A 12,134-nucleotide genomic window follows, 5' to 3' on the forward strand; every position below is an offset into this window, starting at 1 on the left:
TTATGTGATATAAAAATTATATACGTTTTATTTTATATAAGAAATATGATATTAAATGATAAAAAAAGGCATTGCTCTTTGCTTTATTATGAAAATAATCAATCGACTGCCTGATGCCATGGACATTGTTGCTTATGGATGTTGGTTCAACCATGATTGTTGCTCACGGTATTTTTATTGTGTAGTTCAATATAAATATTTCATCCCATCTGATCTGAAGGGTGTTACCTCACTGTATCTTGCCACTGCCGAAATAATATATAATGGAACAGATCGCAAATTTTGCTACTAAGAATTAGTAGTAGTAAGCAATAATAATGCAGTTAATTGATTACTTGTTGACTATAGCCGGAAAGTGTCAAACAAGCTTCTTTTCATCAATCTATTGTTCGATGCATCATACCGTGCATCGTACCATAGTCTGCATTTTTATTCCGATAATCGAAATCATTGATTATATGGTTGTTAATCAACTCGGAATCGTATACGAAACTTTAGGATTCGTTTACTTTTCCTGGCATCCTAAAAGGAAGAATGTTCATTATATGCACAATTTTCTATTGAATTGACAGGTATATCGGTTCAAGGATGGCAGCTCGAGCACCGTTATGGCGACATTATATTGTTCAAAAGGTGTGGCAACCTAAAAAATATGTTGGGAGAGATCGCAATTTTTCAAGAACGCCATCTCAATCCACGTAATTTTCAGAAAATTGCCTTTCTAACTTTATGATACAGAGCAATTTTCCTAATACTGCCTTTCCAGTTTCATGAAATTATGAAAATTTTAGTGGATTGACTTTATTGCTGTATGAAACATAAACTGGCGGGCAGGAGAAAAAACAATGCGGGTTTCAGTGAAAGAAATTTTTGAACTTCGATTGTTCCATTTTGGCTTGGAAGCATTTTACAAATTTGATTGGTATTTTAGGGCACCGTTAAAGGCAGTAAAATTCTGCTTATTGATTGATAGGTCGAATTTTGTACGAGCCATAATGGACAATATTACTTTTTTGATTACAAAGTATCGTTTGATCATATTTCTCCTTCATAAATGAAAAAATCAGGCTAAGTTTTTATCTTTTGGGTCACCGATCAAAGTCCTGAAACTCTTTGCCAAAATTGGATTGGGCACTTTTGAGTAAATTTCTTAATTATTTCTAACAATAAAATTAAGTTTCTTGCTTAGTTTTCATTTTTCAGTCACCGATACAAATTCTAAAATTGTTACCATCTCAAGCATGATGCACAGCGCCTCATAAACACACGGGCTTTAAATTCAATAATTAAATTCTTTATTGTTTCTAAAAATAAAATTAAGGTTGTTACTTAGTTTTCAACTTATAGTCACCGATTCAAATTCTAAAATTGTTACCATCTCAAGCAAGATGCACAGCACCTTATATACACACGGGCCTAAATTCAATAATTAAATTCTTTATCATTTCTCAAAATAAAATTACGTTTCTTACTTAGTTTTTATTTTTTAGTCACCGATACAAATTCTAAAATTGTTACCATCTCAAGCAAGATGCACAGCGCCTCATATACACACGGGCTTAAATTCAATAATTAAATTCTTTATCATTTCTCAAAATAAAATTAAGTTTCTTCCTTAGTTTTTATTTTTTAGTCACCGATACAAATTCTAAAATTGTTACCATCTCAAGCAAGATGCACAGCACCTCTTGTACACACGAGCTTAAATTCAATAATTAAATTCTTTATCATTTCTCAAAATAAAATTGAGTTTCTTACTTAGTTTTCATCCTTCAGTCACCGATACAAATTCTAAAATTTTTACCATCTCAGGCAAGATGTACAGAGCCTCATAAACATACGGGCTTAAATTCAAGGGGTCACCGTTTTAAAGGGAAACGAAGACACGGTGACGCTCGCATCTGCTCAAGGTCTCGCGAAACGTCACAGAGAACAACGAAAGAGAAAGTCTTCCCGTTAATTTCCTTTCATTGGCAAAGTTCTGGAAAAATTACCCATGTTTTCTTGGAAATTTTACGTTTGTCAAGCAAATGAGCTACAATTTTGAATGCCTCGGCCGAGCCACAATGCCTTTGGATGGTTTTCCATGAAATTGGATTTGGTTAGCTGTACTTGAAACATATCTTGATTGCATAGTCAAGTGGATAGAACTACTCTGATAATGCACACAAACATTGATAAAAACTAAATTCAAGTTATCATCAATATCACATAGTTTCATTTTATGTTCAATTAATATTATTGTTAAGGTTGCAAGGAAAAGGCTTCTGAGAACTGTACTGTAATGGTGGTTGCAGACCTTGACACGAAGGCACCACATACACACAGTGGGTACAAACGCATGCACTCACAAAATATATCACATCAAACTCAGTGAAGCTCTCTTTAGCATTTACTATTAATTATGATTCTACCTCAGAGGGATTCTCTCTAGAATTTAATATCACTCATAATTAAAATGTTACATGAGCTACGATAAAAATATTCTGATAAACGGATCTTGGTTTAAAGAGAGTGAAATTCTGAATAATTTTGAAAAAAAAAATTTTTACACAAATTCGAAATGTTTCTCTTTGCTAATAAAAGTTTAAGTTATAATTTGATAAGTATTATCAACCATATTTAGCTGATTAAATGTGAAATTACTTTTTGTCATGTGTTTCTCGCATATTAACACGAGTGAAAATGGAAAATTTCATTTCATTCAAGATCGGAACTCATTTTATTGCATTTTTAACTTTAGATAACACAAAAAAATTGATTTTGAAACAACGAATTTTTTATCCGCTTCCTAAATTTCACTAGAATTTCGATCTTTACGTCGGTTTCTTCAAATTTCATTTCGCTTGCACCTTCGAAGAATTACCGTCGCTTTAAATGCTACTGCGTCAGCATTTTTTAAGATTCATTGCTCCATTTGTTTCGGCCTTCAACAGTGCAGAGGTGCTGAAAATTCCTTCACTTCCTTGCACTGGAGGTCAATTTGCGGTGCTGTATGCAGGGTCGCCACTGCAGCCTATATTAGAAAGCGAACTCTGCATTCTTACTCAGTTCACCGCAGCAAACCATCACATGTTGACGGTCGAGTTTGCTGCTTATAGCTTGTGACTTAAAATCTAACAATACTCCTAGCCATTACAACGTGCTGCTGAGTAAGTGATAGCAATCTCATGGTGAATATTTTCCATATATCACCTAGGTCATGATGATCCGATATAATTATTATATTACTAGCTACTGCATATTGATTATATTTCATTTATGGATCGAATTTTAACTGAAATATATCGAAAATTTATCAAGGGTTAATAAAAATTGCTTAGTTAAGAGTTTAATGTTTGAGGCAATAATAATAAGACAGAGAGGTTGCGTTCTGAAGGTAGAAAGTAAATCCTGGTTCTAACATAACCTGAATCCTGTAACATATTCATGCTGCAAATTAAATTCTTACTTAAATTTCAAATTTAAATTTCCAAGTTTTAGATTTGCCAGTGTCCATAAAAGAGGCACTAAGAATATACTGTATCAAACATGAATCTTTTAAATGATGGCCAAAAGATTACAAAGATTTTACGCTCTAAGGATTCCGTCTAAAAATCACCCGTATAATGGAGACCACTGATTGCTTGACAATAAACGCACGTGTAGGTCCTCTCACTATCATAATTTATTTAATGATTGGGTTTTAAAAAATATATAAAAATGTAAATAAATGTAAAAAAATTTATTGAAAAATTAACAATCGAATCGCAAACGTCTCGTTTGACACGCAAACGAGAGTGAAAGTCCTTTCGTCGAGCGCGGGGCACGAAGCTCATGTCTGATGTCGGGCGATTTTTTCACTCATCGTGGCGCTCTTTAGTGGAAGTTATTGTATAATTAAAAGTGTTCATCGAACAAGTTAGACAACAAAATGTGGGTGCCTTATAAAGCGAGTTAGAAACAGGTTAATTTTTTTAAGTGATCATGTTATTTGGTGCATCATGAATTTTTCTCCTGGAATATAAATGCGAAAATCTATAATTATTCAAACGCCAAGCACACTTCTACAGTAATGCTTAATTTTAACAAATTTTGAGTGCAAATCTATTCCTGTCCTGAATGTATTCTCAAAAGGATAATTAGATAACTAAGGTATTCGGTAACTCAAGTATTCGGTAACTAAAGCATTCTGTAACTAAAGTATTCAGTAACTAAAGTATGCGGTAACTAATGTATATGGTAACTAAAGTATTATTTCTGGAATATAAATGTGAAAATCTATAATTATTCAGATGCCAAGCACACTTCTACAGTAATGCTTAATTTTAACAAATTTTGAGTGCAAATCTATTCCTGTCCTGAATGTATTCTCAAAAGGATAATTAGATAACTAAGGTATTCGGTAACTCAAGTATTCGGTAACTAAAGCATTCTGTAACTAAAGTATTCAGTAACTAAAGTATGCGGTAACTAATGTATATGGTAACTAAAGTATTCGGTAACTCAAGTATTCGGTAACTAAAGTATTCGGTAACTAAAGTTTTCGGTAACTAAAGTATTCGGTAACTAAAGTATGCGGTAACTAAAGTATGCGGTAACTAGAGTATTCGATAACTCAAGTATTCGGTAACTAAAATATGCGGTAACTATAAAGTATTTGGTAACTAAAGTATTCGGTAACTAAAGTATTCAGTAAAAATATATTCGGTAACTCAAGTATGCGGTAACTAAAGTATTCGTTAACTAAAGTATTTGGTAACTAAAACATTCGGTAACTGAAGTATTCGGTAACTTAAGTATTCGGTAACTAAAGTAGTCGATAATTCAAGTTTTCGGTAACTAAAGTAATCGGTAACTAAAGTCTTTAGTATCTAAAGTTTCCGGCAAATAACGTATTCAGTAACAGAAGTATTCGGTAGCTAAAGTATTCGATAAATGTAGTATTCGGTAACTAATGTATTCGGTAATTTCACAGGCCACAAAATTTTTCGAACACCAAGGATGAATTTCTTCTCCATTGCTGTGCTGTTGCTGGCGCTTGGGGCGGTCGTGAATGCTGATATGTTTGGTTCTGGTGAGACGCATACATTATTATTAAGTGCATGCATTTTTTTCCTGATGCCCGTGACTTCTTGTTATTGTTTGTTGAAAAAATGTTTGCCAATTCACTTTTCCAGTTGAGCACCAATTGGCCTCATATTCAAAAGTTTAGAACTCTTTTAGATATGTATTTGAAAATATTTCCAGTGTTGATTAATTATATGATTCAAATTAATAGTTAATAACCGTGTGATCAGTTTTGAGCTCCGATGAACTGGTTCTGTGTTTTTTATAAAATAAAAAATTAGTGACTAGATTAGGATTAAAAAAAGCCTTATTGCTCAAGCGAAACAATAAAAGATTCCCTACAATACATTTACTGTGCTTCTTACAGGTGGAGCTTTCAAGAAGAAGTTTCCTGGGGCCAAGCCCATGACTTTAAACCAGTACATGGAGATTCATAAGCAGAACATTGGTCGGCCAAGTCCCACAAGGTAAGAATTCCGCTACGAATTCCGGGGTCCAATGGTCAAGCGCGCTGAGGTCGGGCAGCGAATCGTGGGTTCGAGCCTCGTCAAGCTGACAATATTTATGATGTCGTGTACGGTGGTACTAGCCGTCAACGGTGGCGCTTAGAGCATCGCCTTGAGCATTGTTTCGTTAACTAAACTAAAAATTCACGTATTATACAACATAGAATATAAAAAAGGCAATTATTTTTGCCCAAAAGTGATAAACGTCTGTTTTATGCCCATGCATTGCCATAATGCCTGTAATTTTTTGCTGGTGACAAAAGTTACTTAATTGGTGTAAGCACATTCATCACAAGATGATCCTTAATCTAGCTGCAAAAAAAATCTTTGTAGCCTAAACAATGTCAATGGCATCAACATAATCCAAATGATTACAATCGAGAGCTCGTACTGCAATGCATATATTTTTTCTTGCAGGCCAAACAGCAACTGGATGTTTGACACACCTTCCGTCGTAGCAAACAACCGCGTTGTTTCCAACCGCAATCCCCCAACTACAAGCAGCACGAGAATCTCCAGGCCACGTTCTGAGGAACGAGATTTCTCTCGGGAGGACGACTGAGTTTTCGAACAGCCTACACGAGCAGCCTATGCGAACAGCCAATACGAACAGCCAGTACGAACAGCCTATACGAACAGCCAATACGAACAGCCAATACGAACAGAAATACGAACAGCCAATACGAACAGCCAACACGAACAGCCTGTCTGACTACGTCAGCGTATAAGACCTGCTTATTTTGCGGCCTTTCTGATTGCTCGAACCTAAACTACCAGCCTTTTCCACCGCTCCCACCTTCAAAAACACTCCATTTAACGACTTGTACAATTACGGCTAGCCCATCTCGCAGCCTACCTGACTGCCAGCTTGACAGTAAATATGGTATCCTATTTGACCTATAGAACCTTAATAAGATAGCGAAGGGCTTGTCGTGTTGACGCGTTAAGTAGTCTTCGTATATTGGTTGACATTTTTTTATACACTTGAGTAGTTTTTCGTGTACGGCAAGAAAAGTTATTTATTTATTAACAAAATTTTAGTTTTCAACTTTAGCAATTTATTGACCCATTTCCAGATTATGAAAATAAAAAAATTGGCAATGCATCATCAGGGAGCATCTTTCATAAAATGAATTAGATAAAAAGCTTTATTCGTCCACCTGAAAAATACAGTTTTTCAAAACTTTTTGGAAGCCGGTTGCTGAGGAAAAAATTGTATCAAAATTGATTTAGAACAACTTCTCGTCTAGACTGGAAAAAAATTGATCCGATACTAAAGTATTTTTTGTATGCAGATATCGAAGCATCAATGAAGGACATTTTTCTCTGCTTATATCATTAAAAAATGTTTATTTCAAGCTGCCTTGAAACCAGCCGTTGCTGGCAAAACCAACGCGCGAGGCAGCTCTGATGAGACGTGACGATGAAATATTGCAGTGTATTCAATTTGTTTAATGTGTTAAGGTAGAATAGATAAAGGGTGGCAACGTGATAAAGCGTGCCATGATATATTGCTGCGGAAGCAATTTGTTTAATGCGTGAAAGGTAGAATATAACAAATACCTCACAGAGCACTAAGGATTTTCGATTAAGAAAGTTAAATGTCTATGTCTCTCTTTAGAACGTGCAGAAAGGAATAAATAGGGTATTTAAAATGACATTTTTTCTCTTATTATTATTATTCTATTATTCATGGCGTTTGGTTCATACGAACTTCGAGGGCACGTCACACATAAGGTTAATAGCAAGCGAAATATAAATAGACACAAGAAGGATGGGAACGGCTAAAATGACTAAGCACTTGATACATAGGTTCTACAAAATACATAGTTTCGTTTTTATGCGTCGACGAAACAGCTGCAACGAAGGAGCCGAAGTTACGGAAGCCAGCAGACTGTTCCAGGTTCTGGCGGCGGCGACCGAGAACGCTCTGTCGCCGACGGTAGAAAGACATGTTGATGGTACGACGAGGTCCGCTGTTGATGATGAGCGTATTCATTCGTCTTCTAGGAGGCAGATCCGACACGTGCGTCCGTGAGAGGAGGCGCCAGACCGTGAAGGCATCGGAACGTAAGAACAGCGACCTTGAACTGCTTGCTCTGCTGAATGCGCAGCCAGTGGAGATCGCGCATTATCGGCGTCACATGGTCGAAATTTCGCTTCTTGTACACAAGCAAAGCAGGAACTTTCTTTACCGATTGCAGTTTTTTAAGTGCCGTGGTCGGAAGTCTATAAAAGTGTGGCATTACCTCAGACCAATCTGGTCAGAATGAGCGCCACCACAAGGGCCTCCAGGACCGACCTCGAAAGACAGCGGCCGATGATACGTATTCGTCGCAGGGAGCCAAAGCAAGCTGTGGTGACTCTGGCAATGCGACTGTACATTGAAAGTTCCGAGTCCAGCAGAATGCCCAGGTTGCAAACTGCGGATACAGGCGTGACGAACTCGTTGCCCACCCGAAGAGGGTTGGCCGGAGCTGATGCTGGCGCCGAGCAGTCGCAAACCAAATAAAGACGGTTTTTGATGCATTGAGCTGGAGCCGGTTGGAGCGCATCCAGTCTGAGACAGCGTCCATGAAGACAGACATACGATCCTGCAACGCTGCGGCGTCAGCCGGTGCACCATTGCCATAAATTTGGGTGTCGTCGGCGAACATTTACGGATGCAAACTATGTGAATCGATTATTTATATCAAAATTCGATTATTTATCGAAATCGAATTTCGGGTAAGCCTCAGTATGATTGGAAGCGGCACAGAGGAGTTAATACGGTGTGTGAAATTTATAGGTACAAAGAGAGTAAAAATAAGAACACAATTTAATTTTAATTAAAGCCAGTAATGTACGTAAGTCTACGCACGGTGTGCTGTTATATGCAAGGAATTCTTTGTAATAATTCAAAGCACATACAATTTCTTATTAAATTTAATAATTTGCTGCCACGTTAACCAAAGAAAAAAATTCCGTATCTAGAATTTTGCCGAATTAATATGGCATCTTCAAATATTATAATAATATGATACATTGTATAATACTAGAAACAATACATAATATTATAATTAATTCTTAACAATCCTCCACTCAAACATGACAAGCTAAGTATTCTCATCCCTCACCGTGATTGCTCGATTCCTTAATTTTGACAGTCTACATGGCCAAATATGTTAAACTTTTTAATATGCGAACTTTTTCTGAAGTAACCAGCAAATAATAAACGCATTTGGGTATTCATTTGCCTAATCCAAGCGCTCGATGTGTTTCCTTCCAATTGAATGGGAGTTTGGACGGTCTGTAGAGCTGCGCGCTGAACCACAAAAATATCATTATTAAATTTTTGTCGTCACATTTTGAACAAATTTCAATTTGCGTACGTAAATTCGACCTTGCGTGAGGAGCGTAAATCTTTACACTATTCCGTCGTGAGACTTTAATTTTGCGTTTACAGACATGAAATTATACGTTAAAACATTACATAGGAATACTTAAGGTCATCATGATAGGTTAAATTTAATAAATAAAGGCCCATTAATTCTTCAGTCTTTTCCATATTGTGTTCCGCCACACACATAAAATCATAAACTTAATTTAAATCTCATCCGTTTCATGGAGTGTACTGCGAAACATAACACTATTAGTTAAAATTTAATAAATAACAAATAATATAAAAACAGCCACGGCCGAGTGGCTGAAATCAACAAAATTGGAGACCTGAGTTGGAGGTTCGAGACCCGCAACCATCTGCAAAAGTTGTGGTCAAAACGAATCGACGCAACATGGCCTGTTATTTAATGCAGAATTTATAGTACTTTTCCACTCTGAGTAGAAGTACTGAGTACTATATAGTACTTTTCTACACTGAGTAGAAGTACTGAGTACTTTATAGTACTTTTCTACTCCGAGTAGGAGTACTGAGTACTTTATAGCACTTTTCTACTCCGAGTAGGAGTACTGAGTACTTTATAGCACTTTTCTACTCTAAGTTCGCTATTTATAGAGCCTATAAGTTTTCTAGCCTGTTCCACGGGCTGCCCTGAGACCTGTAGCGCTGCCTGTTCGGCAGCAGGGAAGGATGCATCTTGGAGTTCACGAACTCGAAATTCGGGTGAGCCTCAATGGAGTTCAGGGGATGTTCTTGGCCGGGGAACACTATGGGGATGCTGGCGAAGGGAAACATTGTTGTTATTTATTAGTTATTTATTCACCGCGTGAGTACGGCCATCAAAAAATGTTCATATACTATATACTGGAGTGTATATTGTATAGTTACCGATGACAACGACATGAGATTTAGCAGAAAAAAAATTAGAAATATTTCGGTAAGTATGTATAAAATGAAATTATCAATGAAGCAGCTGATTAGGCAAATTTGAATTACTTTAAAATCATTATTAGTTCGCACTCGGAGACCGTTTAAAGCAGCTACAAATGCCATTGTCCCAAATAATAGCTTAATACAGAAAAAAATAATCTATTTTTAGTATTCTAGTCATTTATTTTTTACTTAAATTACTTTATTTGAGCCATATTTCAGCCCATGAATATAAATAAGCCAATTTGGTATGTTTATCAAAGCTTCCCACTAGTGGCAAGGCTCTGAAAACATGTTAGTTTAAACATCCAAAGTTTAAACCTCCTAAGTTTATACACACAATGTATAAATATCCAAATTTTAAGCACGCAAAGTATGAACATATAAAGTTCAGACATACAAAGTTTAAACATCCGAAATTTAAACATCCAAGGTTTAAACATTAAAAGTTTAATCATTAAAAGTTTAAACATCCAAAGTTTAAACATCCAAAGTTTAAACATCCAAAGTTTAAACATTCAAAGTTTAAACATCCAAAGTTTAATCTTCCAAAGTTTATAAGCACAATTTTTAAATATCCAAAGTCTAAACAAACAAAGTTTAAACGTTAGTTTCTACTTTAAAGTTACGCTGGTAGTACAACTTTAATGAAGCATTGATGAAAAAAGACAAAGCAACTAAATTTATTATTTACCTTCCCCCCTCCACGGCCAGCCCCCGGTAGGGGTTGCGGATGGGGCGGGGGGCGAGGGGGCGGGAGGTGATGGCATTGTACAGGGGTTGGTCGGGGAACACAATGGGGGTGCCGGGGGGGCACCACTCTTCCAAAAAGTGCCGATTCATTCTGCGAAAAAAAAATTCCGCAAAATGTAACAAGAGGTCAAAAGATTTTCGTTTGAATATTTTGCTTATTAATCTCTAAATTTTTTAGGATCCTTTGTGTAGTTGAATTTTGAAAACAAAATAAATGATTTTCAATCTTGAAAAGTACTATATTTTGCTAAAACGCTTTTAACAAATGTCAAAAAATTATTGAACCAGCACTAAACCATGGGTAACTTGGGTAATGTTCTTACTGACTGGTGGCTCGTTGAACGCTCCCTGACTGAGAAGTAATGTTTTTCAGACTTATTTAATTGTTTAACCTATTGAACATTCCGCAATTAGCAAGGTAAGTCTTTAAAAACATTTACATTGGTTGTACGATCATTTCAAAATGTTCTAATATTTCAAGGTGAAAGCAACATTAAAAACATTAAATTAAGGAACATTGTGCAGCTTGTATCATTATTGCAATTTATTAATGAGCCAGCATCATTAATTATTGTATAAAAAAGAATTGGGAAATGTCATATATTATAAAACTTATGTTTGCATTAGATATAATGAATATCTTGCCTGAGGGTGGCCGGAGAGCGGCTCTCGTTGATGTCAGGCAGCGTGCGTAGCGGCGGGCACACGAAGCGACGGAAGTTTATTCCTGCAACTGAACACTTGGTAAATATCCTTATAGAAAATCACGTTAATATATAATCTTCATAATCATAGTCGATTTCAATACGATCGTCATTTAATAGTTGGCGACTTAAAAATATCTTGGCGAACAAATAAAAAAAAATATTGTTCACTATAAGTTCGATGATATCAAATGCAACATTAATGTTGATAACTGTCGTTAACAATCAACTCAAGTAATTAACATACTTCTTCGTAAAATAAGTACAGGAATTGAAAAAAATTATTTGGACAATTTACTCACTAGTGCGGAAAAAATCGATGAACTGATCATGCAGTGTTTAAAATTGTAAATACATTTATTGCAAAAAATGAATATTTTTCGTAAAGTACTTACTTTGTTCAGGCTGGTATGGGAGAGCTACAACGCAGGCTACGGTAGAGACCAACAAGGTGAAAATTCTCAAATTTAAAAACATTTTAGTGATTTGTTTTATATGTTGCCTTTGATTTTTTATATGGTAAAAATTACTGGCTGCTATTGGAGCAAGAAGTAAATTATATCTGTTGGAAGCATGAAAAGTGTTAAGGGTAAAGTTGATGATTCTGACGAATCCTTAATTGCAGATTTTCATGTTCTACAAGAACACGAATAATAATTATGGTCAATAATTTTCCCAATGAAATTATTTGCTGTGAAAATGTACGTTTAAAAAAACATTGAGAAACACCTATTTTAAAACACATTATCCAAAACGGAGTCTGTCAACGCAATCTTCATAAGAAATCAGAATCAAATTAACATAAGAAAATTC

General features: G+C 35.7%; 2 protein-coding genes across 3 annotated transcripts; one reads left to right on the plus strand and one right to left on the minus strand.

Annotated features, from left to right (window-relative positions):
- Window positions 1-3,061: 3,061 nt before the first annotated feature.
- On the plus strand, window positions 3,062-6,603 carry LOC108673891. The gene is made up of 4 exons (XM_018161780.2): window positions 3,062-3,152; window positions 4,958-5,056; window positions 5,417-5,516; window positions 5,973-6,603. Exons 2-4 carry the CDS (start codon window positions 4,984-4,986, stop codon window positions 6,115-6,117), a joined length of 318 nt encoding a protein of 105 aa, XP_018017269.1. The 5' UTR covers window positions 3,062-3,152; window positions 4,958-4,983; the 3' UTR covers window positions 6,118-6,603.
- A 1,761-nt stretch (window positions 6,604-8,364) lies between these two features.
- LOC108673890 lies at window positions 8,365-11,881 on the minus strand. Of its 2 annotated transcripts, none has more exons than XM_018161779.2 (4): window positions 11,717-11,881; window positions 11,263-11,344; window positions 10,559-10,708; window positions 8,365-9,712 (listed from the first exon to the last, which is right to left on the minus strand). In XM_018161779.2, the coding sequence occupies exons 1-4, from the start codon at window positions 11,796-11,798 to the stop codon at window positions 9,553-9,555; spliced, it is 474 nt and encodes a 157-aa protein (XP_018017268.1). In that variant the 5' UTR covers window positions 11,799-11,881; the 3' UTR covers window positions 8,365-9,552. The 2 variants fall into 2 exon arrangements, with proteins under 2 accessions (XP_018017268.1, XP_018017267.1); XM_018161778.2 differs by having other exon boundaries at window positions 11,263-11,350.
- Between the last annotated feature and the right edge of the window lie 253 nt (window positions 11,882-12,134).

Source organism: Hyalella azteca, unplaced genomic scaffold, assembly GCF_000764305.2.
Source record: "Hyalella azteca isolate HAZT.00-mixed unplaced genomic scaffold, Hazt_2.0.2 contig10305, whole genome shotgun sequence".
NCBI classification, from domain to species: domain Eukaryota; kingdom Metazoa; phylum Arthropoda; class Malacostraca; order Amphipoda; family Hyalellidae; genus Hyalella; species Hyalella azteca.